The 19,230-nt window shown below is 43.9% G+C and overlaps 1 protein-coding gene across 1 annotated transcript; it reads left to right on the top strand.

Annotated features, from left to right (window-relative positions):
- Positions 1-1,592: 1,592 nt before the first annotated feature.
- On the top strand, positions 1,593-7,247 carry LOC107400431 (leukocyte immunoglobulin-like receptor subfamily A member 6). Its single transcript, XM_076568739.1, is given in 8 exon segments — positions 1,593-1,779; positions 1,965-2,249; positions 2,390-2,692; positions 3,422-3,712; positions 4,030-4,314; positions 5,051-5,194; positions 5,197-5,352; positions 6,973-7,247. Coding segments are annotated over 8 exon segments (1,686 nt in total). The 5' UTR covers positions 1,593-1,694; the 3' UTR covers positions 7,110-7,247.
- Positions 7,248-19,230: the final 11,983 nt, after the last annotated feature.

Consider the following 19,230-nt stretch of genomic DNA (forward strand, 5'->3'; position numbering starts at 1 on the left):
TTCCCCACCCCCATATACACCTCTGAGTGTAAAACCTCCCATGTGTAGTCAAAAAACTCTCCTGAACCCAAAAGCATGGTGAAAATGATGCTCATAGATGGGATGCCAACATTGTTGGAATGAACATTTGTGGATGAACAGGCCTTAATTCAAATTCAGACATCACACAAACAAGAAGCATTCTGAACAATAAAATAGGAACACCTAAGAAGAAAAAATGCTGAGAGGTTGTTCCTATGGAAATCATGTATGTTGGAAAGAAAAGAGCATGAATCTATCGGGAATTATTTAGCATAGACTCAAATCAGAGCCATGAGGATAACACATTTCCTTTTCTGTTTCCATGGATTTCTCCCGTGTGTTCATCCAGGAGCTCTGAAGAATCAGGTGCTCTTGTGTCCCTTCTGTTCTGTTTGATCCCAGCAGCAGCAGCCTGCATCTCCCCTTGTTGTAGAACAGTGCTCTCCAGGCATGGCAGTACTCTTGTCCTGTGAGTCTCTGTAGCTGTGATTACACACAGGTCACCTGCACAAGATTGGCCCCATGAATATTCCATCATGGTATAGAGGCTCCTAAGGCCACTCCTCTTCCATTAGAAATATTGGCAGTTAAAAGTCATAGGCAAAGCTTTTTTTTCATGACTCTAACCACTGAAAAGTTTCCAATATTGATGAGCATAGTGGAGCACACAGTTCTCAACAGTTGTATGTGAGACTGTTGCTGGATCTAGTCTAGACTACATAGTGAGTTCCAGGACAACCAGAGCTACATAGTGAGACCCTGTCTCAGCAAACAAACAAACAAATTAAAATATTCCCCAAAACCAAAACTGACGACAGGCTTCTAAGTACCCTAATAAAACTCATTGAATCATCAGGTAGATTTGTGTGGAGTCTTGTCTTTGTTCTTATCACTGTTGTCTCATGTCAGGTGTGTAAGCATTGTGCTTGTATCTAGGTAAAGTTCACACAACATCCCAAAGAATCTCCCAGGAATGCTAGAAAACTAACCATGAGTTTTGTCTAGCTGCAGGAGTAAGGAGAACCAAGATGAAGCTCTGAGAGAAAAAGACCAACCACCTTGGAGTCCCTCAAGTGAAGGTCCTGACTCAGGAATTCACCAGGTTTATTTTGCATTAAGTCCTGGTCTGTGGTGACTGGGAGCATACAGGCAGATGTAGATGGTTACAGTGGAGGTGTTCTGACGGAAGAGACCACAATCAGACTTGGGTTTGTAATCCCAGCACTCAGCAAGCTGAAGGATTAGGAGGAGTCTGAGACCTGCATGAGGTTTAAGAGGCTCTGTTTCAGAAACAGAAACAAAAACTAAGAAACCAGGGAGAGAGGGAAGCCACAAATTCTGGAAGCCAACCCATTACAGCAGAGGAAAGAAGAGTCAGGCGCCTGGTTAGAGCAGTTCCTCTTCCTCATGGGCTTCCTCATGATCACAGGCAGAACCCAGTTTGCACAGGCCACAAGTTTTTTGTCTGTGTATGTTTGGAAAGGAGGCTGATCTTCTGTAAACTTTTGGCAACTGGAAGATGCCATGACCCCCCTTTTTACAGGTCTACTCTATCTTGGTGAGATGTCAAATGGGGAGGGAGAATTCTCATCTGATAGGGAATCCACCTCACAACCCAAATTGGTCCATCAGGATGTCTCAGCAGCTCTAGAAGGCATCTGGAAGTGGAGGTCATGCTCATGTTTCAGTGCAAACTCTCACAGGTAACTAACTCTTTTGCAGGACTGAGTCTGGACCTCAGGAACAGAGTATTGGCAGGTGAGTGTCTTCTCAGCTGTCCCAGTTTGGACATCCTTGGTGGGGACCATAGGTAATTCCTGAACAGGGAAGATGAAGGGCAGTAGGTGTGGGGGTAATCCTGGGGACACATGAAATTTTCTATGTTTGAGAAGCTGATATCTGATGGAGAGTTGTGAGAAAGCAGCTGTAAATTTTTTTTTCAGGGGCCCTCGCTAAACTTACACTCTGGGCAGTGGCAAGAAATGTGGTAGGCATTGGCAACCAGGTGACATTCTTCTGTGAAGGGCCCTTAGAGGCCAAGGAATATGTTCTCTACAAAGAAGGAAGTCCAGAGTACCCCATACCACCAACCCTTCTAGAAACTGAAAACAAAGCCACATTCTCCATCTCATCGGTTGAATGGTACCATGCAGGCCACTATTGGTGCATCTATACTAGCACCAATGACATTTCAGAAATGAGTGACTTCCTGGAGCTGGTGGTGACAGGTGAGAGGACTTTTACCAACCCAAGATTCTGCCTTAAGCAAAGGAATATGTTCACAGGGGGCTCCTTTTCTCAAATCTGAGAAGAGTGGAACAACACTTCCCATATGGGTTTACTTAACAGGCTTCTTCTTTTCTCCTAGGAGTTTTCTCCAACAGAGTCACCCTTTCATCCCTGTCCAGTCCTGTGGTGACTTCAGGAGGGCATATGACCCTTCAGTGTGTGTCAGAACAGGCATATAACATGTTTATTCTAATGAAGGAAGACGAGAAGTTCTCCAGGCCTTTGCCCTCACAGAATATACACCCCGAGCTATTTGGAGCCCTGTTCACTCTGGGTCCTTTGACCCCCAACCAGAGGTGGAGGTTCACATGCTATGGGTATTACTTGAGCAGCTCCCAGCTGTGGTCATTTCCCAGTAACCACCTAGAACTCCTGGTCTCAGGTAAGGAAGTGCAGACCTTTACTTTACATCATATTGTAACTGACACAGGATCCCAGGAAAGGACTGATGTATGGTGGTTGATCGAGAGCCTGGGTTACTGAAATCAGTGTCACAGATCTGTGGTACAGCTTGAATTGAGGTGCAAAATCTAGGGTTTATTTAAGAGTGGGACCCACGATCCAAGGAAAAGTGAGGTCTTTAAGCATTCTTCTGCAATTGCAGATCAGCTTACATGTCACTGGCAAATGTGACCTTCTCTGTGCAATTCTCCTAACAGATACATCTCCCTTTTCCCTCTCATTCTTTGCAGGGACCCATCACAAACCCACCATCTGGGCTTATCCTAGCTCTGTGATCACCTTAGGGAGTTCTGTTACCCTGTGATGTGAGGTGACTCTAGAAACCCTAATGTATGTTATATATAAAGAGGGAAGCCTGGGACCAACAAATCCAAATAGTCCACAAGAATAAGGCAAAACTCACCATTCCATCTATGACTGAACTGAATGCAGGGCACCATCACTGTTACTCTTATACCTCTGCGGGATGGTCAGAGCGCAGTGACCCCTTAGAACTGGTGGTGAGAGGTGAGAGGACACTCAAAAATATTAGCCCCAGATGTTATTCTCAAGAAAAGACAGTAATAGTGCTATCTGTCATCAAATGACAGACATGGGTAGAATTCATATAGTGTGAGCCCCTTTAATATTCCATGTGTAATTCTTCTAGGAATCTATTCCAAACCAACGTTGTCAACCCTGCATAAGCCTGTTGATTCTTTAGGAGGGTCTGTGACACTCCCTTGTACCTTAACTCAGAGATACAACTGTTTCATTTTAACTAAGGACGACCAGGAATTCAGCAGCTCACAATATTCATATATTAGGACTTGCCAGTCCACATTCCAAGTGGATCCAGTGACTTCCAACCAAAGGTGGAGATTTAGATGCCATGTCTATAACACAAGAAATGCTCAGGTGTGGTCTAAAGCCAGTGAACCCCTGGAGCTCCTGGTCTCAGGTGAGGAAGCCTCCAGACTCTCTGCAGAAACATTGCTCCTGACACATGGTCCTGATGGAAACCATGTTGTGTCATGTGTCTGAGGATCCAGGGCTCCTGAGACAATTGACACTGCATGCAGACTATGGGAGTCATGGCATAAAAAGGAGGGAAAGGCATAGTGAGTATGGATCTTGGGAGCGTCACGAGACTGAGTCTTCCCACAGCCTTACTTATCCTTTTGCTATTCAGGAGTAAAGTTCAAGATCAGAAGTACGCTTGACATTTACTGTGAAACTGTTCAAAGTCCAATCTCTTTCTCACCTACCTCCCTGCAGGGAACCTTGAGAAACCCACCTTGTGGGCTGAACCAATCCCTGTGATTGCCTCTGGGAATGATGTGACCATCTGGTGTGAGGGGACCAAGGAATCCAGAATATTTTTCCTGTATAAAGAAGGAAGCTCAGCACCCTGGGACAGTCAAACTCCCAAAGGTCCTGGTAACAAGGCCATTTTCTCCATAGCATCCATGGAAAAACAACATGCAGGTCAATATCGCTGTTACTCTTACAAATCTACAGGCTGGACAGAGCGCAGTGACCCCCTGGAGCTGGTGGTGACAGGTGAGAGGACACTAAGGGTCACAGTCCTCACCTTTTCCTGTGGGGGCTGCTGAAAGCTTTGCTGCTTGCAGGAAAATGATGCACATGAAGTAACAAGGAAACCTCAGGTCAGGCTGACATAGTAGTTGCCAGTTCACACTCTTAAAAGTTTGAAACCAGGTCACATATTGCAAGCAATTTTAAACAAGTACGATTCTGAAAAAAAAAAAGATTACTGGTGTAATCAAAACCCTAATGAACAACTAGGCATAATTACATCAAAACTCAAATCAGAGTACATTTGAACGTGAAGATTGATTTTATATCTTAAGGGCCTTTGATCTGGTGTGGTCTCTGACTGAGGTAATGCCAATATCAGCAGGCTAAAAAAGTATACGTGACATCTCCCCAAAGGATGGGCTTTATTTACTGAATGCCACTGATAAAGTTCTAGGGAGGTGAGTCTGCGATAAACATCCTGGGGGATTCAGGTGAGGTTTGGATCTACAAATGGAAAGGTCACCTGGGTATTAACAACATCCACTCCCAGCTTTCTTGATAGAAAACAGGTATTTATCTCCTCCATTGAGCAGACACACTACATAAGTAACATTTCTGATTTCTTCCATATTATTTGTGAGTATGAGTACATTATACCCTCAACATTGCCCTCAGGAAATATATCTAAACATTTTCAGCCATAGCCTAGCTGCTGCAGACAATGTATCATTTAACAGGTTCTGTCATCTTTTTCTAGGTGTCCACCATGGTAAACCCACTCTGTCAGCTTTTCCCAGCACTGTGGTGACCTCAGGTTAAAATGTGACCCTTCAGTGTGTCTCATCCAAAGGATATGATGGGGTCATTTTGACTGGGGAAGATCTGAAGTTTTCCAGGTCCCAAAAGCACAGCTCATACCCACTGGACAGTCCCTAGCTCTGTTTCCTGTGATCTCCATGCCAGGCAGCCAGAGTGATCCCTTCAGAAGTTATGGATACTATAAAAATACTTTACATGTGTGGTCAGAGGCCAATGACCCTTTGGAGCTACATTTCTCAGGTGAGGAAGTCTCCTCATTCGCTCAACTGCCACCAGAAATCCTTTGTCATAAGCCCTTCTACCTCAAGGAGAGTTCAAAGCCATAACTGCTGAAGGGAGCTCTTGACTACTAAGGCCCAGAGTATGAGAGGCATTGGCACTTTCAGAGCAGGATGGGATATGGAATGTATTACAAGAGCCACCTGAATGACTTCCTTAATGTTTCTCAAATCTTAGGTATAATATTTGTGTTTTAAAAGTATCCATTTTGAACAGGCAATAGTAGCACAAGCCTTTAATCACAGCACTTGGGAGGCAGAGATAGGTGGATCTCTGAGTTCAAGGCTAGCCTGGTCTACAAAGTGAATTTCAGGACAGCAAGAGCTGCCCAGAGAAACCTTGTCTTGAAAAACAAATAAAAGTGTCTGTTTGGACAGGGAACACCTACTCCACTTATTCCCATTTTGACCATTTTTGGAGATCTTTGTGGCATCCAGCAAGAATGAGCCCTCCAGTTGTTATAGATACTATATAAATAACCCTCATGTGTGGTCAGAGGCCTGTAACTGTCTGGATAGTTGGGGATCTCTATGATTTCCCAAATCTCTTGTGAAATAAGCTTTTAAGATGAGGGTTGAGAGCCACACTTACCTGTGGGTATAAGGATAAGCATTTAGAATTAAGTTAGAAATTATATTGGTCTAGGAACTTGGCAGTACTGATTTCTCTTTTAGAATCCACATAGCCTCTCTAGATATGGATGCAAGTGTTATTTAATTTAAAAAATAAAATTTGCTTTCTTAATACTAGCCTATTCTTTGATGATTTAGGTTCAGTACTTGCTAGAACATATCTGCATTCATGTACACTGTGAGCACATGCTTGTCTTTTTTATTGCATTGTTTGTATTAACAACAATGTGATGATTAGAGAGTGAGATGTTAAACAGAAGCATCAGGGCAACCTTGTGGGGTGGTGCAGGAACAGAAGCCCAGACTGTCATTATTTTGACCACCTGATATTCAGGGGACCCTGAGAATAAGACCATGTGGCTAGATGTTGGGTTCTCAGCTATTGAATCAGTGCAGGTTACTGTTCTGTGGGGCTAATATCCTCCAGACTTCTATAATGCAGACTGGGCTGGGAGCAAGGAAGGCCCCTATCCCATGAAGGCAGAAATGACATTTTTCCATCTGAGCTCTCTGTAATCAGATAAACTCTTGTTTCAAAGAAGAGCCTTGACCAGATGTTCTGAACTCCGAGAATATTCAGGCTGAAGAAATCAGGCCAAAGTACAGGAGGAAGTTGCTACTGCAGAGAAAGAGTTCTTTCAATATTTTCATAATGTTATATCATGAGAATAATGTGAATTTGTAGAAAATAAGAAGATGAAACTTGACAAAAAGAATCACTTCTCTTGAGCACTGCACACACCCAGAAAATGTGTTTCTCAGGGGTGCCTGAGACAATCAGCCAACCATAAAATATGTCAAAAGCCATGACAGATGAGGAAGGAAAATTCTGCTTAGGGCATGGAACCAGAAGGTCAAGTTCTAGACAGGGGAGGGAGCTGTTACACTGAAATTAAAGCATCTTATGGTGGCTTTTGTTGGTCCTGACCTCTCTGTTCATAATCTCCAGCCTCACAGCCCCAGGATCACACAGTGGAGAACCTCATCAGGATGGGCATGGCTGGCTTGATCTTCCTAGTTCTTGGGTTTTTGCTGTTTGAGGCTTGCCACAGCCAGAGAAGGTCCTTGAATGCATCCTTGAAGTGAAGAAGAGAGACGGCCATCGTCTTGGCCTGGTGACCAAGTTTGGGAAATATATTTGAGGAACATTTGTGTTATTTACCAGAAGATTCCATGTTTAATAGTGGGCATCACTTGTGAGAAATAATCCAGGAAATAAATTTATTTGGGGTGCAGAAAAAGACCTGACTATTGGGGCATCTGGCTCTTCTACCACCACATTAAAGGTCTTCCGTTCTACCTTGGTGTGGATTTGAAGATTTTTTCCTCCATTTTTTCATTCCATAATGTGGGGGAACATATTTTCCCATCAGTGAGGTCTGGGTCCTCACCACTCTCTATTTTCTAATTTTCCTCAGCCCCATGTGATATTTTCCTTTATTATTAACCACTACATTCTCCATTGTGCTTTATGTTCACTTTTTTTTGTGGGAAGATGTTATTGTTACTATGAAGAAGGAATTTGACTCAACAGCAGCAACAACAACAACAGAAAACAGTGAGTACATGTCCAATTACAGAATGAAAAGAATGACCAAATATAAGGATGCCCCCAAAACATTGCACTCTCAAATCAGTCAGTATTCATCACACACACTTTGTGAGGTTTCTGCCAATTTACTTATTTATTTTAAAACACAATTCTTTTTTGATTCTTTGGAAGATTCTCATCATGCACCCCAATTCTGCTTATCTCCCAATCCCTCCATATCCCCCCTTGACTCCTGCAGTGTGCTCCCCAAAATTAATTAAAAACAAAGCAAAACAAACATAACACCCACATCACCCCACCATCTTTCCAACACCTCTTCATTCATACCAGTGGCATCAGGAGCTGTGGTGTGTCATGCAGTACACCCCCTTTGTCCATTCAGCCCCATTCACAATATGTTCATTGCAATGAGTCTGGTTCAGACTCTGGTTTCTGGTCCACCTTCATCACTGGGCCCTCACAGAAACTTCTCTTGGACAGCCTGTTTATGTACTGATTTATGAAGATCCTGTGGTGATCCTTTGGCAGGTCCCGGCCCTTCATGCACTTCAGAAAGTCATGGATGGGACAGCTGTTAGGGTGGGCCCAGAATGTGGTTCTGAGTAGTAGATGATCTGGTTGGTTTGGGACATTGGAGTCACACACTCAGGCAAGGGCCAGAGCCAGAACTCCTAGGTGAAGACCACTAGGTCCAGGTCTCCCATGCCTGTGATGAGTGTTGGGGTAATTTCTCCTGAATGCTAGAGTCAGCTCTCCCATGTGGAGACAGTGCCAGATCTCCAGTGTCAATTAATAGAATGGGACAGCTATGCTAGGTTCAGGGAGGGACAGAGCTGGCTCAGCATGGCATTGGATTTCAAAACACTTGGTTCCTATGACCCACTGTGCCAACACAAGCTGTGAGCAGCATCGCAGATCCTGACTGATGTTGGGCCCCAGACCCATTCTTGATCCACAGCAGCAGCCAAGGCCTGCTCCCATGTGGCTCTGCCCTCCACTTGCATTGGCATGGTCCCAATGGTAGCAAGGCCCTAGGAATCACTCATGGTCAATGCTGGTGGCCCTGACCGCTGGCTTCAGCACTGCTTTTGATGGTGTCAGGAGCCACAGATATCAACACAGACTTTGGCTGCAGTAGGACCACAGACCCAGACATGGTCTTCAGCAACAGCCCTGGCCCAGGTGACACCATGTCCTCATTAGCAACAATTTCCTTTGATACCAAAATAGCCATAGGATGGGCATCTGTGTCGCCTTTGTTGGCACCATATGCCATGGACATCACAACCTCAACTCTGATAGACACAGATACAGTTCTTATCAGCAGGCCAGGCTTAATTGTCACCATGGCCCTAGGTGGTAGCACAGGCTACTGAGATCAGCAAGGCCCCTATGGAAGTGTGCCCCTCAGACACCAATATGGCCCCATGTGACAGCCCAGACCCCTAACATCGGTATTGCCTTGAAGGGTATCAGGAGCCATAGACATCAACACAGACCCTGGCTGTGGTAAGGCTACAGACCCAGACATGGTTCTCATCAGCAGCCCTGTTGCAGCTTACACCATGGCCCCAGTGGCATCATGGCCTTGAACACCAAAATGGCCACAAGAGGTCGCCTAGTCCCTGGGCATTTGTGTGGCCTTTGCTGGCTCTGTGGGTCATGGAAAACACAGACCCCAACTGTGATAGGACCACAGACCCAGACATGGTTCCAGGCTTGGATATCATCCTGGCCTGGGTTGCAGCACAGGATATCCAGATTAGCATAGCCCTGGTATATCACTTCTTCAGAACTGCCTCTCATCACAGCACATGAACCTCTCCTCCTCTCTTCCTCTCACATTTTACCACCATACACTTGCTCATCATCATATCCATGATGACCCAGGATGCCCTGTGGGGTTCTTTGGACCTCCTGACCCACACGGTTCTGGGAGAACATTAGGTTCCTCAGGCAGGCTGGACCGTGAGGTCCCAGGCTGCCCTGTGGGTGTCTTTCACCTACCTGAGCTGCTTGACATCAGACAGCCTATGGATGCTTCAGGCAGGCTGGACTCTGTGGACCTAGACTGCCAAGTGTCATTAACCCACCTGAGCAGCATGGCATCTCCATGGATGCTTCAGGCAGGCTGGACTTTGAGGACCCAGGTTGCCCTATGGTTGCCTCTCCTCACCCATCAGAACTATAGACAAGTAAATGTTACAGTGCCAAGCTTTTTTCCAGGGATATAACCACTGTTACATTTCCAATATTGCTTGTCATAGAGGACCACACTGTTCTCAATAGTTGGGAGGTGGGAATGGTTGGTTGATATCTCCTGGTGTACATAGTGAGTTCCAGGACACCCAGAGGTATATAGTGAGACCCTATATGAAACAGACATAAACCACACCAACAAAAAACCCCAAAGAAAAGCAAAACACCTAAACCAAAAAAGATTGAATATATCATTCTTAGGAACCCTAATATATAATTTTTCACCAGCTAGATTTGTGTGGAATCTTGACTTTTGTTTCTGTCACTTGTGTATCATCTGGGGTGAGAAGACATTGTTCTTGTATCCTCAGGACAAGTTCATATGTCACTAAACTTGTCCAGGGCAGAGTAGGAAACAGGCCATGAGTTTAGTTTGGCTGAAAGAATGAAGGAGATCCAAGAAGAAATCTTGAGAGAAAAAGACCAGACCTGAATCCCTTAGAGATAATGTTGGGTCAGGAAATCATTAGGTTTATTTCCAGGTAAGTCCTGTTATTAGGATATTGGGAACATCCAGGCATCTGTAGATGGTGACAATGCAGATATTCTGAAAGAAGAGACCACATCAGATTTATATTTGTAATCTCAGGCCACAGGACGCTGAGGGAGCAGGAGGATATGGACATTTGCATGAGATTCAAGAGTTTCGGTCTAAGAGACAAAAATAGAAACCAAGGAACTACCAAGAGACATAAGCCACATATTCTGTAGCCCAACCCATCACAGCACTGGGAAAAGAAGAGTCAGGTGCCTGGGAAGAGCAGTTCCTCTTTCCCAGGGCCTGCTAATAATTCATACTCATGACATGAAGGAGAAGCCACCCATCCATACACTTTGTATCTGTCCGTTTGGCAAGGAGAACAACTATCTTCAAACTTGTGACTCCTGGAAGATGCCATGACAACCTTTCTGATATATGTGCTGTATCTTGGTGAGATGCAAAGACTGGTAGGGAGAATTCTAGCCTGAGAGTGAATCCACCTCACAACCATGCCTTGGGGCCTCAGGAAGTCTCAGAAGCTTAGAAGACATTTGGAAGTGGAGAGCCTGCTCGTGTTTCAGTGCAAACATTCAAAGTTAACTCTTGCAGGACTGAATCTGGGTCTCAGACACTCAATGCTAGGGGGTGAGTATCTTTCCAGCTGTCCCTGATTGGACTTCCATGGTGGAGGCCACAGGCCCCTCCTGAACAGATCATATAGAGAAGAGCAGATATGAGATGATACTGTGCATGCCTGAAACTTCCTGGGTCTGAAAGCTTCTGTCTGAGGGGGAGTTCTGGGGAAACAACTGTCCATATTCTTGCCATTGTCCTCTATAAACCTGCAGTTAGAGGGGACAGTCAAACTCCAAAAGATATTGCTAACAGGTCATGTTCTCCATAGCATCCATAGAAAAACATCATGCAGGGAAATATCACTGTTACTCTTACAAATTTGCTGGATGACCAGAGCACAGTGACACACTGGAGCTGCTGATGACAGGTGAGAGGACACTAAGTGTCACAACCTTTGCCTCTTTCTTCAGGAAATATTCTACCATACGTAAACTGACAGAGTGCATCTGCTGGACACACTTTGAGCTTTATTTTATTTAACAGGCTGCCTTCTTCTCTTCTAGGTGTCTAGCTTTGCAAACCTACTCTGTCAGCCAACCACAGCCCTGTGTTTATATCATGTGGGAATTTGATTCTCCAATGTTTCTCTACAGGGTGTTTATTTTGAATGCACATCCAAAGTTCTCCAGGTCCCAAAAGGCACAGATCATTCACAGGGAACAGTCCCAGGCTCTGTTTCCTGACATCTCTAAGGCATCCAGCAAGAGTTGTCCCTGCAGATGTTGTGGATAGTATAGTAATACCCAACATATGTTGTCAGAGTCAAGTAACCCTTTGAGATACATGTCTCAGGTGAGGTGTTTGACACCAGAAACACTTTCTCATATGCCTTGCAGAACCCTCAAGGAGGGTGTGTGGACAGGATGGCTGGAGTAAGCTCTTTTCTGCTAAGGCACAGGGTATGAAAGGCCATGGAGCTTTCAGAAAAGGATTGCATATGAAATGTATTGCAAGAGCCAGCTGAATGACTTCCTATCTTTCCTCCATCCACGCTCTCAAGAAAGCCCTCCCTGATAACCATACAAAGGCTCTGTCTTCTCCATTGAAAAATACCTAACTCTCCACTGTTCCTCTGAGATGAGTTATAACAGGTTTGCTCTGTCCAAGGAGTGAGAAAATGATGTCCCCCCCAGGTCTCTGACCATCAACCTCACGCTGAATATTTCCTGCCAACTTCATCTTAGGCTCTATGAATTTCTCCTCTGGTGGTCAGTACAGATGCCTTGGTGCACACAACTTATCCTCTGTGTGGTCAGCCCCTAGTGACACTCTATACATCCTGATCACAGGTGAGGAATGTAGTCACTTAGGATGGACCAGTTCTGACACAAGTTCAGTTGGGAGGAGACCTGGGATTCATTGTCAAAATGATGATGAGCATCTCAGGGATAATAGGTCTAGTGATAAGAGAATGGACAAGGGGCTGTCTGTTAAAATATAGAGACTAGGTTCTGAAACAGGGCCTCAGAACATGACTGTAGTCTTTCACTCTCATTTGTCTTCTCTGTAGGACATCCCCCATCACACCTAATCTCCCTGTGTATGCTGGGACTACTGTGTCCTTAGGAGAGAATGTGACCCTGCGGTGTCAATCATTAGTTCCAGTGGACACTTTCTTTCTGTTCAAGGAAGTTGCAGCCCATCCATACATGCATCAAAGATCAAAGTCTGAAGATCCACAATATGAGGCAGAATCCTCCATGATTGCTGTGACCTCAGACCTTGGGGTTCTTACATATGCTTTATCTCTCAAAGTTCTTCCCCTTACCTGTTGTCATACTCCAGTGTCCCCATCCAGATCATAATCTCAGGTGAGGTGATCCAGACCTTTGTGGGCTCAGAAGTTAACCCACAGTAATTGACCTAGGAAGCTTATGCCTGGGAATAAAGGAAATTCTGCTTAGAGCATCAAAACAGAAGGTCAAATTCAATTCAGAGGAGGGAAATGCTCAGAATCAATATCCAGTTATCTTAAGCTGGCTTTTGTTGGTCCTGACCTGCTTGTCAACAATCTCTAGGCTCACAGCCCCTGGATCACACAATGGAGAACCTCATCTGGATCAGCATGCCTGGCTCAATAGCCACAGGTGGGATTTTGCACTTTGAGCCTTGTCATAGCCAGAGAAAGACCCTGATTCATCCTAGAAGTGAAGAGAATATTACATACCTCGTTTGGTGACTATGTCTTGGAAATAAACTTGATGATCTTAGGTGTATTTTACAAGAAAGTTCACTGCTTAATTTTGTAAATCACTTGTGAGAAAAGATCCAGCAAGCTAATGTGTTTTAGGTGGAGGAAAATTCTCAAACATTGGGGTGAAGAACTCTTCTACCACTACACTCCGACTCTTACCCTCTACTTTTTGTGGAATTTGAAGAATTGCCATTCATTTATTTTAATTCCATGATATGAGGGGGCATCTAGTCCCACCAGTGAGATTTAGGGCATCACCTCTGTATATTTTCTGCTTTTCCTCAGTCCCCTGTGATATTTTCCTTATTATATGTCACCACATAACACATTGTTTATCATGAGCCTCTCTGCCCTGTAAAGATCTTTAACTTTATATTCAATAAAAAAATCATATACATGTGATGACCTCCCTCCTACATTATTACTTTATCTCCTGTAGACCATGATGAATTCCTATTGGAATATATTAGTACACAATTCAATGTCCACAATCCATTATTTTCTTTCTGTACCTGGCCATTTCCTTTTAGGTCCTCTAGCATTCTGGGACACAGTAAACAACATCCTCATCAGAGGATGTACAGGTCTGGTGGCTCTGTACTGGATTTACATCTCTCAAAATTGCCAGCTAAGCTAACCACATTTCTTTATAATGATACAGTGTCAATTGTCAAGCTCTAGAAACAGAAAATGAACTGATACATATTGAAGGGAAAAGCAAAGCTGTAGTTTGGTATTTTCATGGTCAATAAGGAGAAATAGTCATGGAGATAATATGTGGGAGTATCTGCAAGAGATACAGGCTATTCTGCTCCCAGTGATGGGTTCAGTCTGACTTTCAAACTGAAATTAATACCAACATATGAGATAACATGCCTGTGGGTAAAAGCTTATTAATCTATTTTGCTGTCAATGTGGGCAACAGGTGGTGGCATCAGTTTTCCCAGTACCCATCTGCCGATAGAGCATAGCTACTAACAATCCTTTGGAGCCCTGACCCTACACCACCAACCACGGAGGAAGAAGTCTGTCTTCCTGCAATGATCCATCACGAAAGTAGGTCCAAGGCCTGCACAAATTTAGCCTCCTTCCTTGAACACAGTGTTTGGGGAACTTTGTTTTCAATTATTTTTTGTTTTCAGCTAATGAGTGTAGTTTGGTGACCTTTACATTTTAGACCTAATGTATGCACTTTTTTGCAAACCAGGAGAGCAGTCCCAGCTTCTTTCACCATATCATTTACATAACCAAATAAATTTGTTTCCAAGTACATTGTAAAACACTCTGAAAGTTCACCAATCCTTACTCCTCCAAGTCACATGCCATCCTGAAAGCATAAATGTGATTAAAATGACACTGATATTAGACAGTCAGCATGATGCTGTAGCTCATAGTTGAGATGCTAACAACATTTAAGTTGGAATGGACATTTGTTTATAAATAGGCGTTCAATCAAAATCAACCTTCACAAAATCCAGAAGGATTCTGAACAATGAACTAGGAATACCACAGTGGTGTGAATGCTGTGATGATGTACCTATAAAATTCATGTATGTTCGTAAGAAAAGACCAATGAATCTATAGGAGACTTTTTAGCAGAATAGTATCAAATACAGAACCATGAGAATGCCATGTTTCCTTCTTCATTTCCTTGTGTTCTGGCTGGTTTAGTGTGTGTCAACTTGACACAAGTTAGAGTCATCAGTGGAAGGAACCTCAGTTGTGGGAATGTCTTCATGAAATTCAAATGTCAGTCATTTAATCAATTAGTCATCAAGGGGAAATGCCCTGCCCATGGTATGTGGTGCCTTCACTTGGCTGCTGCTTCTGGGGTCCATAAGAAGTTGGGCTGAGCAGGCCATGGGTAACAAGCCAGTATGCAGCACCCTTCCATGGCCTCTGCATCAGCTCTTGCCTCCAGATAGCTGTCCCGTTTGAGTACCTGTCCCAACTTCCTTTAGCATTGAACAGAAATTCTGAAGAGTAAGCCAAATAAACCCATTCCTCCCCAACTTGCCTGTTGGTCATGGTGTTTTTTCACAGCAATAGAAACCCAAGCTAACACAAATTAGGACCTGTGCAGTGGGACATTGCTGTGACAGACCTGACCATGTTTTGCGGGGGGGGGGGGGGGGGGGAGGATTGGGGAAGCACATTGTAACTTTGTACTAGAAGAGCCATTGAGTGTTGAGAGACCTCCGTAGGATGTCATGTGGAAATTTGGAAGATAAGAATATTGAGAGAAGTGCAGAAAATGGAGGCCTGATTGGCTTGTAAAATATCAGAGGGAAGTTTAAAGATAATATGAGGGCCATTTTCTATTTTTAAATTAAGAACCTGTGCTTCTGGTTAGCTGGGGCTGAAAAATCAACTGTGATTAACAAAATACCAGAACTACTAAAGCAATCCTGTGGTTCTTGTTAGCCTGTCATGAAGAATCATTGGTGATTAACAAGATACAAGAGTTACTAAAGCAATCCTGTGGTTGGGGTCAGCTAGAGCTAAAGAATCAATAGTGATTAACGAGATACCAGAATTACTGAAGTAAAACCTTTATGAAACTGGGAAAATAGAAGCTGGTCAGCTTGAGCTAAGATATTAGCAGAGATTAAGAAGAGACCAGCATTACTGAGGTGAAATCTGCCTGAAAGTATTTCTGAGATCACAGAGAAGCTGTGTTCTAGAGGCAGCCAAGGATGGACATGGTGATTTAGCCCGACTTGGTAATGTGTATGAATCACACAGGTGATTCTGGTTTTGAAGGCATGAAGTGGTCATGGAGATCAGCAGAGGACTGACATTATGAGAGGAAAGGAGAGGCCATTGGTGAAGGTGAACCCTCACTGGCAGTTGAAAGCTCAGGGCTGAAGGGGTCTTGCCAAGAATTTGAACCTTGGCACCAAGAGGAGTGTCTATGAGAGGATATTGGTAAAAGTGAAGCCCAGTTGCAGCAGAGGAACCTTGTGGCTTGGAGATGCCAGTATAACAGTATAAACACCAGGACCAATAGTAGCTGTGGAGAGGAGCCAGGCAGATCTGAGAAAGTTTGCTGTGTTTATTGCAGATGTCAGAGTCAGAGAAGTGACCCCAGTCTGTTGGAGAATTACAGAACAATTTGAATGGATCCCAGATATTGGAGGGTTCCAATTTTCATTTTGCTTTGATTTGATCATGACTGTGTTCTGATTCTTCCCTATTGAAGTTATTTTATTAGAGTCCATATTTGAGAGACTTTGTATTTTAAAAGACTGGATTTTATGAGATTTTTTTAAAGGGACTAAAATTTAGTTTTGAATTTGCAAAGACTGTGAGACTTTAAAAGTTATTTTTTTGAGGATCCATAACAAATTTTATTTTATTTGTTTTAAATTTAATTTAATTTTACATATCAGCTATGAATTCCCCTGTCCTCCCTCTCCCACTCCACACCCCACCATCCCTCCCCCAGGACACCCCCCATTTTCATCTCCTCCAGGGTAAAGACTCCCATGGGGATTAGGCTCAACCTGGTAGATTCAGTCCAGGCAGGTCCAGTCCACTCCTCCCAGGCTGAGCAAAGTGTCCCTGTATAAGCCACAGGTTCCAAACAGTTAGTTCAGGCACTAAGGACAGGTCCCGGTTCCTCTGCCTGGGGGCCCCCCAAACACTTCAAGTTAATCAACTGTCTCACTTATCCAGAGGGCCAGATCCAGCTGGGGGCTCCTCAGCTATTGGAGACCCTTCAACTGAAGAATGGATAAATTAAATATGATACATATACACAATGGAGTGCTACTCAGCAGAGAAAAAAAAAGACATCATGAGGTTTGCAGGCAAATGGATGGATCTAGAAAAAAAAAAACATCCTGAGTTAGGTAACCCAGACTCAGAAAGACAAACATGGTATGTACTAACTCATGGGATGATACTTGATGTAAAACAAAGATGACTAGACTGCTACTCACAACTCCAGGGGAGGCTACCTAAAAAACAGGACCCTAAGAAAGACACAGGGATCACCCAATGACAGAGAAATGGATGAGATCTACATGAAGAACCTGGATGTTAGTGGGGGTAATGAAGGGCAAGTTTCGGGGGAAAGATAGCTTAGGGGACCAGGAGATCCCAGCTGGATCAAGAACAGAGAGGAAGAACAAGGAATAAGAGACCATGAGAATAAATGAAGACCACATGAGAATAGGAAGAAGCAAAGTGCTAGAGAGGTCCCCAGAAATCCACAAAGATACCTCCACAATAGACTACTGGCAGTGGGTGAGAGAAATCCTGAACTGTCCTACTCTGGTGATAGGATGGCCAAACACCCTAAATGTCGTGAGAGAAATCTCATCCAATGACTGAGCGAAGCAGATGCAAAGATCCACTGCCAAGCCCCAGGTGGAACTCCAGGAGTCCAATTGGCGAGAAAGAGGAGGGATTGTATGAGCAAGAATTGTTGAGATCAAGATTGGAAAAAGCAAAGAGACAAACAGTCAAACTAAGGGAAACACATGAACTACGAACCAATAGCCGAGGAGATTTTTAAGTTATTTAAGATGTTGGTGATGAGCAAGTAAGGAAAGGATGTGGCTTAATAGTGATGTGTTTGTGGGTATACTTCATAAGCAGTCAGGTGTACTGGCTGTTTTTTTTTATGTCAACTTGACACAAGTTAGATACATCAGATGAACGAGCCTCAGCTGAGGAGATACATCTATGAGATTCAGCTGCAAGGCATTTTCTCAATTAGTGATCAGGGGGGAAGCACACCATGGTGCATGGTTACATCCCCAGTCTGGTGGTCCTGGGTTCTATAAGAAGCATAGCTGACAGGTCCTGGGCTCGTTGCATGAGTTAGCTGTTTGAATCCTGGGACTTATGCAGGGACGCTTGGCTCGGTCTGGGAGGGGGGACTGGACCTGCCTGGACTGAGTCTATCAGGTGGATCCTGGTCCTAGGGGGAGACCTTGATCTGGAGGAGTTGGGAATGGGGGGTGGGCTGGGGGGAGGGGAAGGGGGGGTGGAGAGCATGGGAATCTGTGGCTATTATGTGGAATTGAATGGTGTTGTAAAATAAAAAAATAAATAAAAAAGAAGCATGGCTGAGCATGCCAGAGATAGCAAGCCTATAAGCAGTAGATTTCATGACTTACACATCAGCTCCTGCCTCCAGGATCTTGCCCTGGTTGAGTTCCGGTCCTGACTTTCTGTAGTGATGAACAGCAATGCTGAAGTGTAAGCCAAATAAACAATATCCTTCCCAATTTGCCTTTTGGTCATAGCATTTCATCACAACAATAGAAAGCTCAAGAAAGCCTGATAATTTCCTCTGTGTTCATCTAGAAGAACTCATAGATCGTGTGCACAGTGTGGCCCTTCTGTTATATCCTCCCAGGAGCATCAACCTGTATCTTCCCTTGTTGTGAATCACTGCTTCCCAGGCATGACATGACCTTTGGCCTTGTTGAAGTGTCTGTAGCTCTGATTACACACAGCAGTATTCTTTCACAATGTAGAGGGTTCTGAGGCTACTCCTCTTCTCTCAGAACTAGAAGCTGTTAAAAGTTTAAGGCAAAGCTTTTTTTCAGAGATATAACCACTGAAAAGTTTCAAATATTGCTTAGCATAGAGGAGCACATTGGCATCAACAGTTTGGAGTTGAAACTGATTGGTGGATCTTGTCTGGTCTACACAATGAGTTTTGGAACAGTCAGAACTACATTGTAAGATCCTTTCTCAACACACAAACAGAAACAAAACACAAAAACAAAGACATTTGACCACATGCTTCCAAGGAACCCTAATATAACTTTTTTATTAACCAGTTGGAGTTATGTGGACTATTGCCTCTTTCTGTCACAGTTGGGATGAGTAGTCATTGCTCATGTTTCCCCAGGTAAAGTTCACACAACTTTTACAAAGGATCTCTAAGTCTAAATAGGAAACCATCAATACGTTTGGTCTGGCTGGTGGAGATGGTAAAGGAAATGGTCAAGATGGTCAAGGAGAACCAGGAAGAAGCTCTGAGAGAAAAAGACCAACCTGCTCTGTGAACCCTCAAGTGAGGGGGCTGCAGCACAATGTATCCAGGTTCATTTTATGTTATGTC

This window comes from Peromyscus maniculatus, chromosome 1 (assembly GCF_049852395.1).
Source record: "Peromyscus maniculatus bairdii isolate BWxNUB_F1_BW_parent chromosome 1, HU_Pman_BW_mat_3.1, whole genome shotgun sequence".
Classification (NCBI taxonomy): Eukaryota; Metazoa; Chordata; class Mammalia; order Rodentia; family Cricetidae; genus Peromyscus; species Peromyscus maniculatus.